Source organism: Canis lupus, chromosome 3 (assembly GCF_011100685.1).
Source record: "Canis lupus familiaris isolate Mischka breed German Shepherd chromosome 3, alternate assembly UU_Cfam_GSD_1.0, whole genome shotgun sequence".
Lineage (NCBI taxonomy): Eukaryota > Metazoa > Chordata > Mammalia > Carnivora > Canidae > Canis > Canis lupus.
Window position 1 is genome coordinate 40,038,480 of NC_049224.1, and position 25,876 is coordinate 40,064,355.

Here is a 25,876-nt window from a genome sequence, read left to right on the forward strand (position 1 = left end):
AACATAGATGTGCCTTGACAACCCAGCAGACCACAGCTCCCTGGGGTTTGTAGAATAAGGCTGTCACGTGTGAGCATATTCAGAGATCGGAGAGCAGAGTGTGTTACAGTCTTAGGCAATAAGTAGAGTTGACCAAAACCTTTTAGGTTTGTAACATTTCTAAACAACTGTTGAAACCTCACTTGGCCCAGAATGGCTGCTGCTAGAACAGAATGTACTGTAATCTTTGGGGGGGGGGGGGGGGGGGGGGACGGAAAAAAACAACAGAAAAACCCCCAAAACCAATTCTCTGTGGATATATTAAAATAAACTCAGGATTAATGAGCAAAATTTGTTGGGGAGGCCTATTTATCACACTCAGAAAGCTACAATCTAATTTTACTTGTTGCTGTTCATTGCTCTTGCATTGCCATTCATTTGCTAAAGGCAAAATCCATTACTTTTCAATAAACAAAAGTGGGCTCAGCATGTCCTGCTCCCCTGCCTTCCTCCAGAGATAACAACCTGGGCTGATAACTGACTACTTATGTTGTATGTGTGTGTGTGTGTGTGTTCTTCTCCTTGTTCCTCTCTCTCTCTCTCTTTTTTTTAGTTCATCAACAGAAATTTATTTTCTCTCAATTCTGGAGGCTAGAAGTGCAAGACCAAGGTATTGGCAGGTTTGGTTTCTTGGGAGACTTATCTCCTTGGCTTGCAGATGGATGCTTCTTGCTGAGTCTTCCCATGCTCGTCACTTGGTCTGGTCTAGGTGTTGTCTGTGTCCAAATGTCCTCTTCTTATAAGGATACCAGTCACATTGGATTAGGGCCCACCCAGATGGCCTCATTTTAGCATAAACACCTCCTTAAAGAACTTATCTCTGAATCTAGGCATGCTGACCTTGCCATGCCTTTTAACATTGAGCTTCCTTGGAAAGTTCAGGGGAAAGGCTGTGTCTTGCGCTGCTTTACAGGGTCAACTGCATGTCAACTGCATGTCGATAGGCTGTAATTTCAAAAGTTGCACTATAAATTAGTAGCAGGGAGAGGAGGGGAGGAAGGACAGGTCACTCTGGAAAAAAAAAAAAGTACGGCTGGTTATTTACACTTGACCAAGAGACTTGTAAAATCATTCATTTCAGCAAGTTCTCCAGGGCATGTAAAATATTATTGGGTCCAGGCGGTTTTATAGGAAAGCATATGTTGTTTAAAGTGAGGCAAGCCTGTATGGTTTGCTCTCAGATGTAGCTTCTGTGCCTTCCAGGGCTGCCTGCCTGGGTGGGGATTGAGCCCTGAGAACATTCTGATCCCAACTCATGGGATCCTGTAGCTCCTGGAAAACACCATCTTCCTTTTCCTCAGTGCTCCTCCCATAGCCTGGTCCTCAGGGCGGACCAGTGGAGCACATTTGTCCTGCTACTGTGAGCTCTGAACCCAGCACACCTGCAGTGCACCACCACCCAGAGCTAATTTGCCATACAAACAACTTGCCCCAATTTTTTTTTTTTTGTACCTGACAGTTTATGGTAAATGGATCTTTCTTTTTTCATGAGAGAAATGATTACTGTTTTTCTTCAATTTGGCATTTCCAGAAAACCATTCACATTTAAAGCTAATATTGGAACAGCAGGTTTTCATTGAAAATATTTACCTTTTCTTTGTTGGCAAATTGTCAGTGTTGGGAAAAATAGATGCTTCATTAAAATCTAAAGACATTATGCTTTCTTCCTCACACATCAGTCACTCTTCTTCCATGATGAAAAGCAGCGTGAGAGGTGTTGAGAAATTATTCTGGTCATCTTTTTTTACTGTATTTTTGATGTCTTCTGGCCTCTTGTTCTTCTTGTTCAAAAGTAGTAGCTGAGCACTGAGTAAATGCATAGAATTGTTGAATCATTATATTGTATGCCTGAAGTGAATATAATACTGTACATTCATTATACTGAAATTTTTTTAAAAGTAGGTGTTCCGACACCTATAATTTGTATGGAGAGGTCTAGAACAGCAGGTTACATTTTGGCACTAGAACATCAGAATTGATTTTGGCTGCCTGTGTGGCTGGCAGGGTCTTCTCCTGCCCTGGCAAGCACCCGGTGGAATATAAGGGCATATAGAACAAGGCCACCGTTTCTCAAACAGCACTAGGTGTTGTGGCCTCAACATATATTTAATCCTCTCAACTACTCTGCCAGGTAATCATGGTGGAAAACAAGGGCTCAGAGAGTTTGAGCTCTTGGCCCAAGGTTAGGCAGAGCTGAGATCCCACCCCAGGACTCTCTGATCCCTGGCCCCTCCCTGCTGCTGCGAGTTGCTCTTTATCTTGCCAGAGGCCACACCTTTGCCACACCACAAGGCCAGTGTCCTGTATGGCTTATGGCCCCTCTCTTTGGGCTGGTGGCTGAGTCAGCCACACCTGGGCCTAGTGTTTCTGACATAGGAGGCCCTGGGCTCTCAGAGCAGTGACTGAAGAAAGATAACGTTTCAGGGGCATCTGGATGGCTCAGTGGTTAAGCGTCTGCCTTTGGCTCAGGTCATGATCCTGGGGTCCTGGGATTGAGTCTTACATCAGGATCCCCACAGGGAGCCTGCTTCTCCCTCTGCCTATGTCTCTGCCTCTCTCTGTGTCTCTCATGAATAAATGAATAAAATCTAAAAAAAAAGAAAAAAGATAACATTTCAGATCACCCTGATTCCTCGTGTCCACCCAGAAATCAGAAAAGAGGAGGTATAGCCTGAGATGATATGACCATGGCTCTGCCTCACCTCTAAGAGGGAGAAAGGAACCCCATAAGAGATGCCAATGAACTTGGATAAGTTTAACCCCTATCATAATTCCCTTGATCTTCAAAGGGAAGTTCTTCTTACTCCATTGAAATTAAGTATCCCTGTCTGTCAAAAGGCAGCATAATCAGTGAGAAGACAAGACCGTATCAACTGGAAGAAGATACTTATAATGTGTATAACCAACAAAGGAATTGTTTCCCAGTACAAGCAAGACTAAGCCATATATATTATTCAAGGAAGCGTACAATTGTGTTAAAACACTAGTTTTTTTAATTTTTTATTTCTTTTTTTTTTTTTTTTGAGTTTTATACCTTTATTTGACAATCAGCGATTAGTTCTCATCCACATTAACAGTTTGTAGGTTTTTGAAAGTGGTGACAGGTACATAGGTAACCAGTGTGTAGAGCTTGTTTGGTGAATCTTCATCCTCGTTACGTTTTCTGGACAACCGCACACGGATACGGTATGGAACTTTCCTTATTCCTTTGGCCCAGACAGCTTTGTTGAGCCTGGTGTCAGTGCGCACATCTGGAGTTCCTATCTCCTTCATGGCAAATTTCCGGATCTCTTTGAGTGCCCAAGGGGCACGCTTCTTGAAACCATGGATATGTTTGTGAATGTTGATGGTGTATTCTCTGGTCACTACCTTGTTGATGGCAGAACGGCCCTTCTTCTTCTCACCACCCTTCTTTGCGGGAGCCATTCTGCCGGGCCCTAGTTGGAAAGAAACACTAGTTTTTAAAAGGCAATGAAAAGAATAATCTAAAATTTGGAGGAGTTTCCTCTGTGAAGGGCAGGGTGTGGGTAGAGACCCCAATCAGTCAGGTTTATATTTGCATTGAATGGATGGAGGGTTCATGGGTGTCAGTTATTTTTTTAGACTTTATCACTAATACATATGTAACATATGATCCTTCATACATATCAATATAATATATGTTTTTAAAATAAAGGTAAAAAGTAATTAACAACTCCTGGAAATTGATGTCTTCACTCCCATTTTTTGCAGATGGGAAAACTAAGAATTAGCAGGTTTATATTAACAACTAACATGCACATTGGGTGCTTATTGCCAGGCATTTTACCTTAATCATCTTTTTTAGTTTTTCTGGCACCTCTGTAGATACAGTAACTTTCATCACTGTGACCTACAGGAAATGGTGGCCTAGTGACATGAGGTAAATTCCCTGCATCACTAGTTGGTGGTCCCGGCAGGGCTGTCACCTGTGGCATGCCCCATCACCCTCCTGCTCCCTCCAAGGCACAGTGTGGGGGAGGGCTCTATTCCACAGGCCTCTCCTTGGCAGTGGTGAAGAGGCATCCACATCCATTTGCCATGTGGCGCCATCTTTGTGCCTGCACAGTGGTGGCTTCCAGGGGCCATCCTAAGCCAGACAGCTGAGATCCTGTCTGCATCCACTTGGGCTACCATAACAAAATTCCACAGACTGGGAGCTTAAACAACAGACAGTTATTTCTCATAGTTCCGGAAGCTAGAAAGTTCAAGATCGAGATGCCAACTCATTCTCTCCCCCTGTGACGGCAGTTCAAGATCAAGATGCCAACCCATTCTCTTCCCCTGTGACGGTCCACTTCATGGCTCGAAGATGGCTACCTTCTCGGTGTCTTCATGTGGTGGAGACAGAAGAAGCAAGCTCTCTGTTGACTCTTCTCATACTGGCACTCTGCCCATCATGGGAGCACCCCCCTCAGGACTTCATCTAAATCTAATTACCGGCTAAAAATCCTACCTTCATCATACTGGAGGTTGGGGCTTCAACATGTGAATTTGAGGAGACATATTCAGTCCACTGCAGGTAGTAAAGGGAGGAAGGGAAATAGATGAGGAGCTGGAAAATAGAACAGAGAGCATTGAAGCTAAAATTTATTTCTACTTATCATTGTCAAGGCCTTCGGGCCATAAAGAGATGGTTCTTCCAATGATTCCAGCACCACCCTCTGTCACCACCTGTGCCGGTTTGGCTGACACTCCCAAATGGCTCTCGACACTGTCATTGAACTGATATCTCCCAGACCTCACTCTCACTGCTATAAATTTCTGTGATACCGATTTTGAGTACAATTTCCAGACTTTGGGAGCAGGAGTTTCTGGTTTGCTAGGGATGGCATGCCCTAAAGTGTGACTGTCTGACTCGGCCTCCCAGGGACCCTGTATAGTGCCTCTGACCTTTTTTCTCTCAGCTCACAACAGGGACCATGAGAGTTAGGGCAGGCATTAAGGAGAACACTTCAGGGCAACCTGAACCTTTCAGAACCGGGCAGCATGATAGGGTGGAAGAATTTACTGCATTTAAATCATCTTCACGTGCTCTGTAGGTAGGAAGTTCCGACTCACCCCGACAAATCACAAAGTACTTTTATTTGTTCATCTACAATCCATGTGTTACTGGCTGAGAGATTAGGCATCATTTGAAATTTATGTGTTCAGGATTTCTGCCTCTCCACTCTCCACCAAAAGTGACAGTGGAGCATCTCTACAATTACAGTTTAAAGGGTGGGACAGAAAGATTGAATTTATATAAAACATCTGTCCCTGAGCTCCTGGGGAGGGTGTCCCCTCAGAGAGTCTCCTTCCCGTGGTTCCTCCTGCCAGAGCCCTGTACCATCTCTTTTCATCCTGGGGAAAAGTCACTGTTGTGTCTTTTAAAATCATTTGTATTCAGAGTTTCTATTTTTGGCATACTGGCTATATGTGGATGCAGATTCTGGGATTCTGCACAAATAGATCCAGTCCAGGCTAGGGGAGCTAGGGGCCTCTCTGCTCAGGGAGGCAAAGCTCCACAAAACTGCATCCAGGGCTGGGGTGCAAAGGAGGGGAAGCTGCAACCATTTACAATCGTGTCTTAGAGGAGTCTTTAATGGTGCAGGGAAATGTTCTGTATGAAGTTCTGTGGTAAAAAAAGAACTTGGAGAGAAAATGCCTGCTGTGGCCAAAGAAAAGTACTGGAAGAAAATAACCAAAATATTATCACTAGTTACTTCTCTATTTTCCAAACTTTCTGCAAAGAGCATATGTGATGCTTATAATCAGAAAAATTCCTCTTTTCTGTTATGTCTTAAATAGCTCAAGATTGAAAATTCATTGGCATGGCCACTGCACACATGGAGCTTGGCCTAGTGGAGGAGGGGCTCCTTGGGGGCCTCTGAGCAGGGTGACTGGGGGTGGAGCAGTCACCTAGAGTGCTGATCCAGGGTCATTTGGCCTGGAGTTTTCTGAGTCTCCAAGAGGATTGATTTTATATATTTACTAGTGTCCAAGCAGGACATGCTGGTGGCTTTCATTATCTCTGCTTCCCAGTCATGGGCCAGCATCACTGAGACCACCTCTCTGGGTCAGGCCCAGGGACATCACACCTGCTGGATGCAGAGTGTGATCAGTAATGGAGGCAAATGTTGGGTGTGGGGTAGGCGGGGACCCTTAGCTGAGGAGGTAGGCACTGGGAGAGGCTCATGGCTCCCTCCTTCTCCTTTTAGGGTGCTCTTGAAGTGGTACTCCCCAGCATCTAAAGACCCCCCTGGGAAATACAGAACCTAAATGCACATTGAGATATAAGGTGGCTCCTCCTTGATGGGCTACAGTATGGCCTTCTGTCTTCCAGGTTAAAAACTCCTAGTTACAAATCAGAGATGATAATATTTTAAAAAGAGAGAGAGAGAGAGAGAGAGACATAAGAAACAGGAAAAAAAAAACAACAAAACTATTGACAGCAGGGAAAGTTGGAAATGACTCCAGAGTTCTATTATAAAAATAATCGTCGTAATAATGATATTATGTTCCATTTTTCAATGCCAGAGTGACATCGTGCTACCAAGGAAACTGTTTAAATCCTGTATTTTCCAAACAATTCTGTTTCCTTTGTTGATGTCATGTGTTGGGGATGCCACAACATGGCCCCAGATGTCATTTGAATTCTTTCACATCGGTTGGCACACGATGGGGAGAAGGGTTTTCCAGAATGACGCTGGCAGATTCCTGAGCTGTGTGGGGCTACCCGGCCGTGCCCCTGCACCCGGGGTCCCCTGCACCCCAGGGTCACAGTGTGTGCGGCCCTGAAAAGTACAGAGCAGGTGTGCACGGAGCCCCCTTGTGTGCTTTCAGGCATCCGTATGCTGGACGGCGACGTGACGGATGTGGTTGAGGCCAAGTCGCTGGGCATCAGACCCAACTACATCGACATTTACAGCGCGAGCTGGGGGCCAGACGACGACGGGAAGACGGTGGATGGGCCTGGCCGACTGGCTAAACAGGCCTTCGAGTATGGCATTAAAAAGGTGTGAGTCATCCGGGCTACGGTGGATCTCTCAGGGGTGGGGGGAATAGTAAAAAAAATTTTAACAATAAAAAAATTAGAGCGACACAGGCCAGAGTCCTAAAGTGGGACTAGGAAGGCTCTGCTGTGCCTCAACCAGTGTGATAGAGGAGTCATTTCGGGGCTCAGGGAAGTGGCTCTCTACCAAACTATTGGTAGAGAATATGGCTATTCCAGCAAGTGCCAGCTGGTCACCCACCAAGCCCAGGACTCTGTGCCTTGAAGCCTGACAGCCCCCAACTAAGGGGTGTGTGCAGGTGGGCAGTAGGGGTCTTAGTCTAACTACCTGGCCTGTTACCTGAACTGTGTAGGTAGAAGGAGTGTCCTGGGCCTTGAACCACCTGCCCAGAGAAACACCCAGCCATGGAGCTTCCTGTGTCCATCATGGACTGTGCACTAACCCAACATCCCACCCCTGCCACTGAACAGGAAGTCTTGGCCTTATTGACCTCACTGCCAGCACACAGCCTAACATGTTTAGGATTTCTTGGGTAGTGCCTCACCAAGGACTAAACAGAGCAAACATCCAAGCATGGGTTCTCCACTGACTGACTGAGGGGAAGCAGAGGACGCTGGCAGGCTTCTCCTCTTCTGGCCAGGAGGCCTACCCACAGTCACTCTGTGATCATTAGTTCTGGATCCTTGGGAGTCAAAATTGCAGGGGAAGGGGAGAGAGGGATCTGGAGATGACCCAGTTCTTATAAGCCAAGTGGTGAGGCAGATTTCTGGGTGAGGACAGCTTCTTGGAGCAGACAGACAGAGCTGCGGTCAGTGGCTGGGTAGCCCTGGGTGGCCCAACAAGCTCCAGCCCAGAGTTTAAGGTATGGCCTGGTCATGCTGGTGGGGCTTTGGGCAGGAAGTCCAAGCATCCCTGGGCCATCATTCATACTTCCAACTTCTCTTACGGGAGATGGGACAGTATGGCTGTAAAGGGGAGTGGCTCCAGTCCCTTTTATTATTTATGCTTTAAAACTTTTTTTATGATGAGACGAGCACTGGGTGTTATATTCTATGTTGGCAAATTGAATTTAAAATATAAGAAAAATTTTTTAAAACATTTGTTAAAATACTTAAAATACTGAGGTCCTTATTTTATTATAACCTGTGTACCGTGATTAAAAGGTGATTAATAAATATTTAATGAACAAATCAAATATTATCAGACGATTATATTAAAAGCAGCCTTTGTCTCCCCTGCCCATCCCCTAGTCCTACCCCGTAGAGGAGCAATCTTTTTTTTTTAACTCTGTTCATTTTTTTCCCTTTCTTCTAAATAATATGATTTTATTGCTTTTCTGGATGTATTGATTTTGATCATTTTCTGTGACTTTTTTATGAGGTTTGACTCTTTATCTCTTAGAATGTCTCCAGCCTGGCATTTGACCTCATGGTCATGCTTGGTATACCATATATCTTCTCTTGTCTGCCATGATTCTAAGAAAATGCAAAGGCTGCTTCCGTCAGGTTGCTGAGCACCTGAGCTGTGCCAGGTGCTGGCTCAGGAATGCTGGAAGGGTCAAGTGTGACCAAGTCACCTGCTGCCTACAAGGGACTGCCAAGTAAAAATATCTTATCTTTCCAGTGCTCAGCTTCTACTACCCACTAGATCACATGGATCTCACTCTTGATGACAAGTGGAACACCCTAAAAGTGAAGCTTAATTTAAGCTGTAGATTAGAGATCACATTTTCTGTGTGGAAGATACTGCTTTGAACAGTATCAATCCTAAACCTGTGTCATGCTATAAGATGATATCGAAAGATTTGAAGTCTTAGGACAGGACCCCGCATTTCCTGGAGAGGTCAGTGATGGTTTTATGATTGTTAGGTATCTCAACTCCACTTAGTTTTGTGTAGACTGAATCTGCACAGGACTTTGGAAAGTATGGAGCCTCAGTGAGGGGCTTTTTGCATTTCAGATTCCAAGTAGCATTGGCTTTATCAGGCTGTCAGGGTAGTGAGGAAGTTGCAGAGGGAACCATGTGGCTCCTCGTCATTCTTGTCACAATTTCTTGAAATACTGAGGTCATTTCATTTTTTCCCCAGTCATTCTGAAGTAAAATATGTCATATAGGGAGCCTTAAATCGTAGCTGTCTGAAGTTGTCACTGAAAATCTCCTAGAAATGTGATGATCTCAAACCAATCCACATTCCCCCATCTGTTTTTCCTCCTCGATGCCCCATTTGTCAGCTACAATCTTTTTCTGTCAAGTCAAACTTCATCTCTGGTAGGTGATGTGGTTTGGTGGTAGGAGACTTCAGAGGCCATAATTTGGCATAGAAGTGAGTCTGACTCCTCACGTGGCTTGTCATCCCCCAGCAGAGAGGCAGCCTCGCTGAGGCTGGAAACGCTGGCCTTGTCCAGATGCCGGGCATTTGCAACCCCTCAGGAACCGTGCTTTGGAGTTCACAGATGACCCCTTCACCTCCCGGGGAAGGCACTGAAATATGTTTTGATTGGGTTGAGGTTGTAACTTTCCTAAACAGAAACACAAGTTCATGGCCAGGGTTGAACTGTCCTCTATAGCTTCTGGCCCGTGGCTTCCAAGACCTGGGAAGTGAAAATATAAAATGCTCAGAGACAGCTAAAACATCTCCTCAGACCTCTGATTCAGGTGTTTCCTCCACCTCATCCTTATGTCCTCTTTAGGAAAATTTGCAGGAGGAAGAGAGGTGTTCTGAGGCCTTGACACTTGTGAGAATGGATTGGTCAAGGAATAACTGTGCAGCGTGAGGTGGAAGATGCGGTCCTTTGGCATTTTCAGCCCTTTAGTTATTCAAAGTGGGGTCCAGAAGCAACCACATGGGCATCACCTGGGAGCTCAATAGAAATGCAGGATCTCTGCGCCCCCACCCCAGACCTGCCGAGTCTAAGCCTGCCATGTAGCAAGACTCCCAGTGACCTGTGTGCATGCTCAAGTAGAAGGAGTACTGTCTGGGGGCCCTACTTTGCAAAGTGACAGCCTTTCATTAATAATTTGGAGTGGAGTGGGAAGCATCTTACAGATGATTCTCATGGAATAAAGATAGGCTCTGATGGGTTAAATACCTTTCTCTTTTTTAAAAAAAAGATTTTGTTTATTTTGAGAGAGAGAGAAAGTGAGAGGGAAGAAGCATGAGCAGGTTGGGGAGAGGCAGAGGGAGAAGCAAGCTCCCCACTGAGCAGGGAGCCCAATGCAGGGCTCGATCCCAGAACTCTGAGATCATGACCTGAACTGAAGACACACGCTTCACTGACTCAGCCACCTAGGCACCCTAATATCTTTCCATTTTGATTTTAATTTATTTGAACTAGCTTATTAATCTTTCCATATAGGGAATTATATGCCCAGACACACCACACCCATTTCTATAGTACTTTGTGCTTTCTTCCAGAAGGTTGACCTTTTTTGCTAAATATGAGTAACCTTTCTGTTGAGCTCTTGGCCATGTGGACAGATCCACCTGGGAGACATGGAAAGCAGAATGAGCAAGGCAGTTTTGAGCAGCGAGCCTAAGGGATCTTCCATGAGGTCTATTGAGAGCCTCTGGTTAGAAACTGAAGGAAATGTCAGAGTCATGACAAATAGGCACAAAAAGGCCAGAATCTTTTTCTACTTGGTCTACAAAGTGGAGGAACATGAGGCTTTCAGAGCAGGTGGGTCTGCTCAGCCCAGGGTGGATTTGTGTTTTTGTTTTTTTTTTTTAAGATTTTATTTATTCATGAGAGACACAGAAAGAGAGAGAGAGAGACAGAGACCGAGACCCAGGCAGAGAGGGAGAAGCAGGCTCTATGCAGGGAGCCCGATGTGGGACTTGATCCCTGGTCTCCAGGATCAGGCCCTGGGCCAAAGGCAGGCGCTAAACCGCTGAGCTGCTCAGGGATCCCCCCAAGGTGGATTTGAACTCTGGGTGAGTGTGATGCATCCAGTCGACAGCAAAACTTGAGTTGAACTCTGTGGAGATCGCAGGATTTTGTTGCAAGTTTTCTTTAAATTGGCCAGTTGTTGAGCAGAAGTATCAATTTCCTTCCACATGTTTGGGGAGGAGGGTGCTTGCAAGGACACCAAAGTTATCAGCCCTTGTGGGTCCAGTTTCACAGAGATGGGTGTTGGCACTGATCTCTGGGGCTGGGTGTGTACCACCAACAGGTCCAGCCACTCAGAATGGGTCAGTTCCATCTTGGATTAGTTCATCTTTAACTAGTGTTTGTGACTGGGACAGGCACTTGGTTGGGTCAGAAATCATTGATTCTATGAGTGTGGGATAAAACAGCTGCCAGAACCAAGCCACTATCTTTCAAAGATTCGCTTTCACTTATATGTTCTTATAAATGAAAACTTGCACACAGGTGAGGCTGCTGGCCTTGGCTGGCATTGACCATCTGACTACTATTTTTTTTAAATGTTTAATTTATTTATTTGAGAGAGAGAGAGAGTGCACAAGCAGGGGGAGGGGCTGAGAGAGAGGGAGAAGCAGGCTCCCTGCTGAGCAGGAACTCAATCCCAAGATGCCTGGATCATTACCTGAGCCCAAGGCAGACAACCTACTGAGCCACCTAGGTACCTCATCTGACTACTTTAATGACTACCCATGGCAGAGACTCTGGGGAGCTCTCACAGGGTGGCCGCAAGAGGCTGTGGCATTATGGACCATGACCCATTTTACCTGTTTATCCTTCACCCAGAATTTACTGTCCCATCCCTTCTTTTCAAAATCTTGCCTGTTCCCCAAGACTTGTGCTTCTTCTTCTGTTTTTTTTTAGGAAAATTCGCCCTCTGCCCCACAGGACCAGCTCTTTCATTGCCCATAGGACCAGCCCTTTCAATCTCGAAAAAAATTAATGTTATAAATTTGGCAGCAACTTTCATCTCAGTAATACTTGGGGCACTGCTTGCTCTTTGTGATGATAGGTTATTATGATGGAAATCACAGGCATGGCTCTGGGACAGAATATCTCTTTGAGGGCCCTTGCTTTTCCCATGAGGAACAGAGATGTCTTTCTGGGCCACCTTCTCAGTGCCATGCTGTGATTCAGCAGTGCTCCATTAATAAAAACGAGCCCACAGAACCATGTGGCATCCAAATAGTCTGAACACGTCCTTCTCCAACCCTTTGGAAGGGACATTTGGAAGGAAGGACTTTCTGCTGGTGCGAGACCCAACCTGCAAGGTTCTGACTACCAGGCCTGACACCTTCTCCTTCTTCCTGTCTAGGGTCGGCAGGGCCTGGGCTCCATTTTCGTCTGGGCATCAGGGAATGGCGGGAGAGAGGGGGACCACTGCTCCTGTGATGGCTACACCAACAGCATCTACACCATCTCCGTGAGCAGCACCACGGAAAATGGCTACAAGCCATGGTACCTGGAGGAGTGTGCATCCACCTTGGCCACCACCTATAGCAGCGGCGCATTTTATGAGCGGAAAATCGTGAGTGCTCTTAACCAAGACAGAGCTTAGGATGCACGCCTTCCACCCCTTTGGGGGAAGTTTCTTTCCCTCTTTGCAAAAAGATGAGCCAGGTTGAGGCCAGTTTGAACCAGATCCCAGAGTACCGACCTCACCCATCAGTGAGCTGATTGTCCTGGAGGGAAACCCCAGTCCTTTGGCAACCATCCTCAGACCCTGCCTTTCTAATTTTTGCACTAAATACCAATTAAAACCCTCTCTGGCTTTAGGGATCTAAAAATAGCATTTAAGAATGGGGTGTATTCTCTGTGCCATGTCTCCTTTTAGCTCTCTAAATTTCTGTGGTCACACTGCTTGGGATCCAAGTGACCAGTTCAGTGTCAGTGTGCCAAATAGAGTTAAGAGAAAGTCTTGATTTTATACTGAAACATTTTGGAGATCCAAGTGTTCTTCTGGGCAATTCTTTCTCCCCAACAAAAGGACTTTCCCTGGACACTTCAAACTGTGCCATGGTTTCTGTCTGTTTCGCTCACTTCAGTGAACATCAAGTGTGATTTATCTTTTAAAAAGTGACTGTTTTCTTTTAGTAGATGGGTGGAATTGGTGCTTCCTCCTTCCCTGCAGGGTCTCCTACCTTAAGCAAAGTAAGAAGGGGGAGGATTTTTGAGCCGAAATTAATGCAGAATTCAAATGCACAGTCATTAAGTTGGTTTTTAGACATTTAAAAAAATGAGACCGGGGAGCTGGCCAGACATGGTTTAATTTTCAGGCAAGCTCACTAGCATCTTTTTATTTCTCCTGCTGCCAAGCCACATCTCTAGAAATTATTTGCAAATTTATTTTTACATCTTTCTGTGGGAGCATATAGGCTCCCTGTTTTCCACTTTGCTCCGTACCAGTTGAAGGGTCGGCCACGGCTGCCGGGCCGCCAGCCTGGTAGCAGCCCGGGCTAGTTAACTAAGGTATTAATTTATTTTCCTTTTCTACTGAAGCATGCACCCGAGACAGGCAGCTGAGCTTCTGAACGGTGTCCTGTTCATTTAGGCATCTAGCTCATTTGAACACGGACTTGCTGGAGTCTTGTTAAACAGGCCTGCTGGCTGGAGGTGTATGGGGTGGAGATTGTGTCATCGAACACTTTGTACTAGAGGCTTCATGCTGGGACGACTGTGTCTCCCATTCCTGGGAGCAGGGCTTGCAGCTTTATCTGCTTAATTAATCATACTGCGTGAGCAGGCATCTTAGGCATAAAATGCCTTAATTCTTTTCTTTTCTTTTCTTTCTTTCTTTCTTTCTTTCTTTCTTTCTTTCTTTCTTTCTTTCTTTCTCTTCTCTGAGCAATACCATATGGGTCAGAAGGGTATAGTGGAGAGGAGGATTAAAGAGAAAAATCACTTAGTTGTACCTGCCGTGCTAGGCTTTGGGATTCTTTGAGTGTGGATGGTATTTTTGTCAAGTTTGTTGTTGCTGATGTCATTTTCAGCTCAACCAGAGCCAAGATTTTGCTCCGAGTCCCTTCAGAGAACCCACAAGGGGATGGGTAACTGCTCTGGATGGTTGGCAGCTTGCAATCTCTTTGGTTCAGGCAGGTGTCAGCTGGAAATCCAGGATCTGTCCCACCCATGTTCTCCTTTCCTCTCTGTCCAGCAAATGCCAGTGTTCGCTTGGGGGAAGGGATTGCCCAATGCTGACACATGACTCTTAATAAAAGGAACAACACCTAGCAGAGCATCTCTCATTCATGCCTTGGCTCTTTCTTTCATTCACTAAACTTGAGCAGAGTTCCAAATGCATGACGTTGGGTCTCAGGAAGTGGGGGCTGCCCCACCTTGGTTGAGCCATTCCCTCCCTTCAGATGGGCCCCTCTGCTTGCTTCCTCGTAGCCTTTTCTTAGAGGCTGGCCTCCTAACCCAGACACCCTCAGTGTCCCTCCCTGGGCAGCACTTACTGAATGCCAGTATGTCTCAGGTACCAGCTGTGACTCTTACCAGAAGTCTTGTGAGGGACGTATCATGACGCCTGTTTGCAGATGAAGATCCCAGGGTCAGAAGATGCATCCTTGTCCCAACTTCCCTGCCCTAAGCTGCCCCTCCTCAGGGAGAGGAGGAGGCAGGTCTCTGCCAGGGTTTCTGTGGGATCTTCCCAGTATATGTGTGTGAGACAGGCTGGGTCCTGTCTCACTGGGTGATTGTCAGCCCAACCGACCTGTGAGGATGGAAGATGCTCTGCTAGAAAGAGGATCTAGATTGTTATGACTGGGGAAATTCATTCTCCAGGGCTATGCAGCTCGGCTACTGGAGTCTTGCATTTAGTGTGGATCTTGCTTCCTATGCTCTTGTAACAAATTATCCTAAATTTAGCAGCTTAAAACAGCACAGAATTCTCATCTCACAGTTCAGGAAGCCAAGCAGTGCAGCAGCCTTGACTGAATTTGTATTCTGAGTCTCCAGAGGCTGAAATCCATGTGACAGCTGGGCCGGGTTCTTTTCTAGAGGCTCTCGTGGAGAATTCGTTCTGTGCTCATTCAGGTTGTTGGCAGACTTTAGTTCCTCGAGGTTATAGGACTGAGCTCGGGTTTCCTTGTGGGCTGTCTGCTAAGGGCTGTTTTCAGCATTTTCGGCCGCCCACATTCTTTGGCTTCCATTCCCCCATCTCTCCCTTCTAAGCTGGCAAAAATGGTTTGGGTCCCCCTTCTGCCTCAGCTCTTTGACACACTTTTCTGCCTCCTTCCATTTTCCAGGGCCCTACAATTACATCAGGCCCCCTGGATAATCCAGGATATTCCCACTGATTTAAGGTCTGCTGGTTAACTACCTTAATTCCACCTGCAGAGCACACAGGAGTAGCTGAGGGCCAGAATCTCATCTGGCACACGTGAACCCACATGTGGTGATTCCACAGTGCTGCTTCTCCACTTCAGTTCACGGCAAGGTACAAATCAGTCTGTGCACTAGAGAGGTCCAGAATCAATATCCCCACCCAGCTGGGAGCCTATGCCCCAGAGGAAGGCCTGCAGAGCTTCCCCAGTGTGCAATCAGCTCTTTCCAAGGAGAGTGGCCAGCCTTGTCATCTCCCACAGCAGGCCCTGTGAAGGTAGAGAACACTCCAGGTTTCTCTGCTGCTGCAGATGGAACTGGGTGCTTTGGGACACTGTCAACTATCTGAGGAGGATGTCCTGGTGGGGAGTGATCTGTAACTTTCTGTGACTGGTCTCTGATCTGGCAGAGATGGTCTCTGGGTCACTTGCGCAACACCCCCCCCCCCCTCCCCGCCATGTTTCCAGCTGCTCTGATGTCAAAGGTGACTTGGGGGTTGTTAACATGGGATACGGCAGGTGGTCTTGCCTTGGGGACTCTGCCACAGAGGACCCCTCTTTGCTTCATTCTGTCTTATCTTTGTGTCTTAGCCCACACTCTGCAGCAGTGAGGTTATATGGCTTCCTGCTGCTCATCTTCTCTCTGCCTTGTCTCCCTGTTCCCACCCTGTGATTAGCTCACCCCTGCAGCAGTTCCGTGTTCTACGAATAAGAGCAAAGTGGATGAGCAGGGAGGAGCAGACACAAACCTTGATTGTAGAGATACATCTGTGTAACACCTTTTCCGACTAGGGGCCACACCTGTCCAGGCATAGCATCTTGAGCAGCCTCTGACATCTTCTGAGAGCTAACTTCACCTCTTGCTGCCCTGTCACCCAGGTCACCACAGATCTGCGGCAGCGCTGCACGGACGGCCACACAGGGACCTCAGTTTCAGCCCCCATGGTGGCGGGCATCATCGCCTTGGCTTTAGAAGCAAAGTAAGTTCCCACTTCCCTCCCCCTCTTTTCTTTTGTTTTCTCTTTGCTTTTATTGCAGTAAAATACACATAACATCAAAGTTACCATTTTAACCATTTTTTAAATGGACATTTCATCAAGCACATTCACCTTGCATAACTATCACCGTCGTTCATCTATGGAACGTTTTCATCATCCTAAACCCATTAAGCAGCATCTGCCTGCACTGGTCAGCTAGGATGTCATAACAAAATACCACAGACTGGGAGGTTTAGACAAAAGAAATAAATGATCTACCAGTTCTGGCGGATATAAGTCTAAGATCAAGGTGCCCAGCGGTGTTGGTTTCCTCTGAGGCCTCTCTCCTTGGCTTGTAGATGACCACCTTCCCCTTGAGTCCTGACACAGTCTTCCATCCATGTGTGTGTCTAGATCCTTTTATAAGGACACCAGTCATAGTGGCTTAGGGCCCACTCTAAAGATCCCATTTTACCTTAATTACCTCTTTAAAGACCCTGTCTCCAAATAAAGTCACATTCTGAAGGACTGGGGGTGAGGGCTTCAAAATATAAGTTTGGGAGGACACAGTTCAGCCTACAACACTCCCTGTGAACCCTTCTCCAGGCACTAGCAATCACCATTCCACCTTTTGTCTTTAAGAGTTTGTGCTAAACACCTCACGTAAGTGGAATCATACAGGATTTGTGTTTTATGACTGGCTCACGTAACAGTGTCCTCAAGGTTTATCCATGATGTACAGTGGGTCAGGATTTCCTTCCTTTTTATGACCACCCTTAATGGATATGAAGAGATTCCTTTCCTTCTTTTTCCTTTTTTTTTATTTTTTATTTTATTTATTTATTTATTTATTTATTTATTTATTTATTTATTTATTTATTTTTTTAATGTTTTAATTTATTTATTTATGATAGTCACATAGAGAGAGAGAGAGGCAGAGACATAGGCAGAGGGAGAAGCAGGCTCCATGCACCGGGAGCCTGACGTGGGATTCGATCCCGGGTCTCCAGGATAGCGCCCTGGGCCAAAGGCAGGCGCTAAACCGCTGCGCCACCCAGGGATCCCTATTTTTTATTTTTTTTAAGATTTTATTTATTCATGAGAAACACAGAGAGAGAAGCATAGACACAGGCAGAAGGAGAAGCAGGCTCCATGCAGGGAGCCTGATGTGGGACTCGATCCCGGGACTCCAAGATCACGCCCTGGGCTGAAGGCGGTGCTAAACCACTGAGCCACCTGGGCTACCCCCTCTTTTTCCTTTTTAAAGCTCACCATCTCCACAGATTGCTGAGTGGGCCAGAACCCCAAGCCTACCTCCCATTCTGTGTCACAGACCAAATTTCCACTTCGGGCTGCTACAGGTGCTCTTTATAAACTTTAGTTGATAAAACTGAGAATGCAGTGGTGACATTTTATCTGTCACAAGCCAAATAAAAACTCTAGAATTTTAGTGTCTGGATGATCAGAAAGAAGAGAGAGTTTACTACACATACAATCATGGTGTCAAAAACAAATTTAGATTGGACATCAAAACTAGCTTAGAACAACCCTGCCATTTGAGATAGTCAGTTGTTGTCGAGATTTTAAATGATTCAGAAAATCATATTTGGGTTACTTAAATCCTGACAGTTATGAATGTTTACATATTGGTTTGTCCAAGGCGAAGAGCATACAACTCAAATGCTATCAGTTTAACAAAGGAATAGCTAAATGTGTTTTATTTTTAGGCCAAAATGTTAGCTTCTGTGTCCTGAGGCTCTTTAAGAAAAAAAAAAAAAATGAAATAATTACTTACTTGTGTGGAAAGTGGCATTCACAAACTTAGCAATTCACTGTTTTATATTTCCTTCCATTCCATATTAGAAACATGCAAGGAATTTTGTTAGTCAAAACTAAATAGAAAATAAGCTTCATTTCATGCCAGCCTGTCCCATTAAACTTGGCCTATGGACACATGAAAACTCTGGTAGTCATCTTCCTCACCCTTTTAGCTCCTCCTCAGAAATTTCCAGGTAGCTTGTGAAGCAAACTTCATGCTAGTCAAGAAAACAGCTTCAGCTCAGAGCATTTAAACCTGCAGAACTGGTCAAGGAAGGGACAGGTTATAACAAGGGACCCTGCAGACCCGAGGTGAGGAGATTGGAGACCAGGATAGCTCAGATGTCCAGAGAGTAGGCCTGCTCTCACGTTCCTGGCATTGCCTTCAAATTCTGCTCACTTCTACTGTAGAAGGCATCAGGACCAAGCCAAATATTCCTGAGTGGAGAAGGTCTCAGGGGGTCAGGGAGGGCCTGTGGACAGCATGTAACAAAAATGAAGAAAAACCCTCATGGGTAAGAATGGTGCAAAGGTCATCCTGGTTTGTGGCCATCTTGGTACTTCTCATCAGTCCCATCTTCATTGAAAAACATTTTCAATACCATGTCTTAGCTTTGTTGTTCATACAACTATATATACTTATTTATAGTATTTTATTTATTTTTTATTTATTTGAGAGTGAGAATACAAGTAGAGTACAGGGGAGTGGTAGAGGGAGAGGGAGAAGCAAACTCCCCCTTGGGCAAGAAGCCCAATGTGGGGCTCGATCCCAGGCCCTGAGATCATGACCTGAGCCAAAGGCCAGATGCTTAACCAACTGAACCATCCAGGGCCCCCTACAACTGTATGTTTTTTTATTATTAGAGTCCAAAATAAAATGGACGTCCTCATAATGAGACGATTTCTAACATTCTCCCTTTCTGCACCCATTCTGTCCTGAACTCTGAAGCTCATGCTGCCTGACATCTGTTGCTGAACTCCTAGGTAGACTGGCTGTAGCCATCCTTGAAAGGCCCTGTTGACAGGAGCAGTAATTTGCCAGGTCACACAGGTAACAAGGAGCACAGCCCCATCGGCTCTGGCTGAACTCTAAAGCCTATGCCTGTATGCAAGGGTGAGAGGCTCTGGGCCATGTGGGGCCTCAGAATCCCCCCTGAATGATGAGGTTGGCCATGAGCCCTCAGGAGAGGCAGTAGGTAAAGGGAGAAAGCCAAGCAAGGGCCTGGAAACTTCACTGATAGACATCATTGCGGGGAGGTGGCTAGGAGGCCAGTGAGGCCCTCTTACAGCGGCAGGAGCATGCTGGAGAAATCAAAGAAGACTGAGGCTAGCAACTGCAGAGTGAGCCCCAAGAGAGGATGCATGTGTGCTCCAAGACTCAAACCACAGTGAGGTCCCAAGGGACAACAGGCAAAGAGGTGGAAATGTAAAATGGTGCAGCCACTGTAGAATCCAGTGTGGGGATTCCTCAAAAGCTTAAACAAAGAATTACCATGTGATCCTATAATTCCACTTGTGGGTATATACCCAAAAGAATTGAAAGCAGATACTTAAAGAGCTCTGTGTACACTACGTTCATAGCAGCATTACTCACAGTAGCCAAAAGGACAAGGTATCTGGAGTACCTGTTGAGAGATGAACGGATACACAAAATGTGGTCCATACAAGCCTTCAAAAGGAAGGGAATTCTGACACCTGCTACATACAACATGGATGGACCTGGAGGATGTTATGCTGAGTGAAATGAGCCACTCACAGCAGGACCCATACTGTGTGGTTCCATTTATATGAGGTTCCTAGAGTCATCACATTCATAGACACAAAGCAGAATGGTGTGGTCAAGGAAGGGGCTGGGGGCAGAAGGAAATGGGCAGAGATGGCATAGAGTTCCACTTGGGGAAGATGAGATGGGTGGTTTTTTTGGACGTAAAACAATGTACAGGTACTAATTGGCTCTGCACTCTGCCCAGAAAAATGGTTAAGGTGGTCACTATTATGTTATGTATATTTTTAAACACACACAAAGAGTAGGTGACAGGAAAGATAGTTGTGGCCGCTGTGGGTGAGGGCAGGCCCTAGTCAAGAGGAGCTGGTGCAGGCTGCACAGAGGGTACTTCAGCCTCTGTCTGGGACCTGGTCTTGATGCTGTGGGCTAAGGGGGTGATGACAGAGTCTCATCGTAAGTTGGATCCTGGTTTCCTGTGGTGTTAAAAAGGCAAGACAATGTTTCATAGACTCAAAAAACTCTGATAGTGGGCATGTGTTCTTTCTATGAAACATTTCCCCTTTGCACCAAAACAAATGCTTAAGAAATTTAGAATTACTAACATCTCAAATGATAATCAGTAGCAGGTGGATCTACACAGGGTGGGGCTGGGCAGATGATGACTTAAGTGTGCTCTCATGCACCGTGGAGTTTGCTTGCCTGGTGAAGAGTAGCCCCCAGTAGAGACATCAGGATGTCCCTCTCCCTGCTACAATTTCTTCTGTAGCCCTTGTTCACACTCAGGTACACCTTGGCAGCAGGGCTGGAGTTTTAGTGCTATGGATCTGAGGTCACCCACTGTACTATTTTGTCTTAGAATTTAATCCCTGGAAACCATTCTTTACATAGAGGTTATGTAAAAATGAACCCTTGCTGAGGAATGGATCTTCTGGGCTTCCTCAAGTCCCAACTTGGGGCTGGCTCCCGATCCACCACCACTGATGGGCCTGGGTGGCCGTCCTTTTGACATGTGTGGGCTTCACTGGTCTGTCATTGTGTTTGCAGTAACCAGTTAACCTGGAGGGATGTCCAGCACCTGCTGGTGAAGACATCTAGGCCAGCACACCTGAAAGCCAATGATTGGAAAGTCAACGGTGCTGGTCATAAAGGTGCGGTGGTAGCTCCCACTGGGCTGGGCTGGGTGGGGATCGGCAGCCCATCCTGGAGAGCCCACTGGGTGACTTGCTGGAATCTCTATTAAAGGGATGACAGAAAAAAAAAAAAAAAAAAGGGATGACAGGAGCTTTTCAGAAAGAATTCCCAAATGGTATTGATTGTGTGTCACAAGAGTGAGAATTATATAGCTAGAGGTTTAAGAGAAGTATCCTGGAACCTCCCACTGACATTAGGGAAAAAAAAACCTAAGATCAGTAGAATTCAATGTCCCCTCAATGTCACGATTTTGGCCACATCCAGACACCACCTGAACCAGGGTTGAAGTAATAGTTCTCTTTACCCTGACTTGCATTTTTTTTTTTAACGTAATGACATACATTTTAAAAGGAAACTCTATTACATCCAGATAATCACACAGGTTTGATGTCTATTTTTATTTTTTTTAATGCACATCAAAACAAATCCATGACCATTAAGATAAATAATGTTTATTTGTGTGAAGCCTAAGGGCATCTTGCACTCTTAGTCCTGAGTAGCTCCATGATTTTGAAACTGGCCCTCCGTTTCCTTACCTGTACAATGAGGACACTGTGACAGTTACGTAAGTTACTTTCTAACTATAAAACTTCTGTCTGTGTTATAGAAGTAACTCATAGAACAGCAAGGAAAGAATTCCCCAACCCAGCCTGGTACAGACTTAGGTTGCATGAAATCAACCCATGATCAGGGCTTGTAACCCAGATATTTGGAGCCTCGCTGGCAGATAATTATAGGACTGTGCCATTGGCTTTGTTTGTCTGGCTTTTTACCAGAGATACTTGAAAAAGATTTACATTCAGCTAGGGTATATTAGGGAGGACTTCTTTTTCCTTTTCTGAAGCTCAGGCCCAACTATTTTGACACTGAGCCTGATATTACTATCTGTAAAATATAGGGCAAGTGTTGTCACTGTAAGTTCCAAGGGACATTCCTTTTTAATAAGAAAGCCATTGACCAGGCCTAATGCATCTTTGTTTTGCAAGAATGGTGGTGGTGGTGGTGTGCTGTAACAAGAGCTGACCTACATTTCAATGTTGGCCTAATTAAATAGGAAAATAGATTGTATCTAGTTCTTGACCTTGCCTCTTAAATTAACTTTGGAACTCTCCTGCCATGGCCAAATTAAACACTGGATCAGGCCAACTCACTCATGGTCTGTGTTCTGTGCAATGCCACTTTCCCAGAATGCCCTGGGAATTTAGCAGGGAAAAAAAAATAATGATAAAAAAGATGTACCTGGCCTTGCTTTCTTGTTTATTACACATCATGGTCATGTGAACCAAGGGGTTTAAAGCTTTGTTTCTCTTGTCTGGTTTATGATTCAAGGAGCTCAGATGCCAACAAGTGCCTTCAGTGTACATAAACCCATCCCTGTCTCACACAAAGAAAGTGGCTACACTCTCTCAACACTTCCTTTTCCTACTCTGCACTAAAATGGGCCACATTTCCTGGCCTGCACTCCTGACCTGAAGGAGTATAGCTCAGGGAGAATTAGGGAAAGCAGCTGGGATTTTGGAGCTGTCCTCAGAGGGGCTGGTCCCGCAGCTCAGGGCTTCCAGGCGATGGCTCATGTTCTTGCCACCCATGAGTGAAACGAGTGGTCTGTCCCAGGACCGTGGCAGTTGCGGATGAGGTGCCCTGCATGGGAGCCAAGCAGAGTGTGAGAGCCAGGCCTTGCTTCATTCCTGGGGTGGGGGTGTGTGTGATTCTGAAGGCTCTGTCTTTTCAGTCAGCCATCTCTATGGATTTGGCCTGGTGGATGCGGAAGCCCTCGTCATGGAGGCAAAGAAGTGGACAGCAGTGCCCACGCAGCACATGTGTGTTGCCACCACAGACAAGAGGCCCAGGTGAGGCTCAGCTCAGGTTCCAGGTGGCTTTTCAGGAATGTCAGTGAGAACCGAACTCTCCTGTAAGGTACCGCGGAGGAGGTGTTCACACATACATTTCTAGTGCACATCTGTAGACACACGTGTGTGTTGGGGGATGCATGGTTGTATACCTATAGATGTGCCTGTGTTTTCTCTTATGGATTCTGGAGCTGTAAAAGAATCACTCCTTTTTTAAAAATTTTTTTTAAAGATTTTATTTATTTATTTGAGAGAGGGAGAGAGCACAGAGAGAAAGAAACAGACTCCCTGCTGAGCAGAGAGCCCTACATAGGGCTCATGAGCCAGAGGCAGACACTTAACCCACTGAGCCACCGAGGCACCCCTAAGCCTGGGCTTTTTTTTTTTTTTTTTACCAAGCCTAAGTTATGTGCTGTAGGACCCTGGTTCATCTTTCTTCCATGATTAGGACACTCCCAGCATCACCCTTTGTAGTAGTTGTTCTAAATCAGGTACATTTGTTCATTGAAATTTTTGTTTAAAAAACAAAAATAGCTACAAAGTAAATCGATAGCAAGGACCCTACTCCATTAGGAGAAGAGATCAGATCATTCCTCTGAATTCTGCCTTTGTCTCTATAGTGTTTAAAAAGGAGAATGGTGTTTCTCTAGGCCTCCAAATCTGATAAACAACAGAATGCTTTTTTCCCCCATAGGTGTCACTATTTATTACGTTCGGGAAAATGTGCGTTTGGAAAAAGAAATTTTGGAGTGATTAAAAGTGACCCTTTCTTTATCAACAAATGCAGCTTACTCCCTTTGATACTGCCTCTTCTTTGAAAGCACCTACCTCTTATAATATGTTCCTTTGCTATAAAATGCTGAGAAAAATGTTTCTCGCTGCTGCCCGGCCTACAGTAGGAATTCAGAAAGTGTTTGTTGCCTGAGTAGCCGTGGAAGGTGCTTTTGAAAAACTAAGTTTGCATCCTGCTGCCAGTTGTGAAGACTGAGTGCTGGGTGAGCCCTCCCAGGCCTGACAAGCCAGTCGGCCAGCAGCAGATCTCAATCTTTACATTTTCAAGCATCATTTTCTCTGGAGAGCCTGAGCCTATCAATTCAGAAGAAAGTGGGAGGAGGTTCTCTGAGATAAAGAAGGTTTTGCTTTCTTTTGTTTTGCTTGTTGGAAAATGCCCTATGCATGGAGAATCAAACTCCAGGTAAGGGGATGCTGGGCTCCTGGGAGCTGGGTCCTGCCCCGAAAGGCCGCCACGTCCAGGCCCACTTCCTTCCCTCTGGTCTCCCCATCAGGGCGACTCCTGAATGAAGCATTCTTCTCCTGCCAGAAATAGTTTTAAGATGATAGAGTGGTGCCTAGATGGCGAAGGGTTGTTTTTATTTTTATTTAATTTTGTTTTTTAAGTGAAAGCACACAGAGTCTAGACAGCACAGGTCGAGGGAACCAGCTGTAACATACAGTATAACATTGTTCCTGTCCTTTGAGGGAAGAAAGAACTCTGCAAATTCTAAGAGGGGAAGAATCAGACTTCTGTTTCGGAAGAAAAATCATCTTTACATTTAGCGGTTTAAGGCTCTTTCTAGAATATTCAGCTAACTTGCTATCCCAGAGCACTTGCTTCACTGCACACTCAATTGCTCCCAAGGACATAAGGGCCTCCAGATAGAGAGAGGGAGAGGCAGAGGCCTCTATGTGGAAAGTAGAGGCCTCGTTTGTACCTTTGGGCTTTGTCTTCTGGCAGAGAGCTCCAGCCTACCTGTCAGGGTCTTTTGAACCAGGGCTGCTGAGCACCCCCAATGATTATGGCCAGTTTCTTTCATCAGAGTTGTTGTCTAACTTTGCCCAAGCTGCTGGAGTCATTTGGCTTAAACATGAAAAGGTAGTATTCCCACACATCTGTTTTTTTCCTCTCCTCACTGCCTTTCTCTGTGGTCCAGCTGTCTACTCTTATAGCCTCATTTTGGTTTCTGCTTCTCATGGTGGAACCCCAGGTCTCTCTGAATGTCCCAGACCTGACTTCAGCTGCTTCCGATGGAAAAGAGAGTGTGGGGGGAGCTTCCTTATCTGGCCATCCCGTGTGTACCTGTGTGTGTAACCAGAGATACGTTGACCTCTTTCCTCTTGGGTAGAAGAGAAAGGCCACCCTGATGTGATGAAGGTCAAGGAACTGTGTTTATTGAGCATCAAGTATAGACAGCCTAGAGGAGGTTGTGGCCACATCTGCCATTTGTGCAGTAATGTCCCACAGGGTGCTGAGTCAGAAGGCCTGGGTGTTGATGGTCACATGCCAGGGTGGGAATGAAGAATGGTGACCTCTCCACCCTCTTCTGCCCTTCAGCCTCAACTTGGCCTTCCTCTCCTGGGAAATGTCACAGCTCAGGGAGATAGTCCTCGTGGCCCCTGTGGGAGGAATCAATGGGCCATCCTCTCTGCAGAGCCCCCCAACCTGTGCTCAGACACTAACAGTGCACCCACTGGGCCCCAAATGACCACCCAGGCCCCTGTTGGTATTCCTCTGCTGGACTGCTCTGTCCAGTGCCACCCCGAATCGCACTCAGGCTGAAAGAAGCCAAAAGGCCAACAACAGCATAGCATAGGAGAGACCATGATGGAAGGAAGCTGGGCTGCCACTGCAGGCACAAGAGAAGAGCCCTATCAGGAAGCAACTGTTAAAAAAAAAAAAAAAAAAAAAAAAGAGGAAGCAACTGTTACTGATTTTCTTTAATTTAAAGAAAAGCCAAGCAATATGTCAACATTTCTAGTCTGGACACTGTACATCTAGGGACTCTGGAGTTTAGCCTGTCTCTGTCTAGATCCCCCTCCTGAGAGAGAATTAAAAGTCTCATGATGCATGGAGAAGGTCAGGAACCAGCAGTAACATACAATATAACATTGTTCCTGTCCCTGCCTACCCCTGCCTACACCTCTTGCAGAAAGAGAGGGAACTGCAGGGGTTGGGGGTGGTGAGGAAGGAGAGGGGCCAGGCCTCCTGCTCCAGCACACCAGCCAGATCTCGCTGAGCCATC

The 25,876-nt window shown here is 45.9% G+C and overlaps 1 protein-coding gene and 1 pseudogene across 3 annotated transcripts in view; one reads left to right on the forward strand and one right to left on the reverse strand.

Annotated features, from left to right (window-relative positions):
* PCSK6 (proprotein convertase subtilisin/kexin type 6) overlaps positions 1-25,876 on the forward strand; it is a 185,269-nt gene that overhangs the window by 91,700 nt on the left and 67,693 nt on the right. For all 3 annotated transcript variants that reach the window (XM_038532633.1, XM_038532634.1, XM_038532635.1), the window contains exons 7-11: positions 6,883-7,055; positions 12,288-12,500; positions 16,174-16,274; positions 20,860-20,963; positions 22,739-22,856. In XM_038532633.1, coding sequence (XP_038388561.1) covers positions 6,883-7,055; positions 12,288-12,500; positions 16,174-16,274; positions 20,860-20,963; positions 22,739-22,856 — 709 coding nt within the window. The remainder of the gene's footprint in view (positions 1-6,882; positions 7,056-12,287; positions 12,501-16,173; positions 16,275-20,859; positions 20,964-22,738; positions 22,857-25,876) is intronic.
* Positions 3,093-3,474, reverse strand: LOC607092 (annotated as a pseudogene).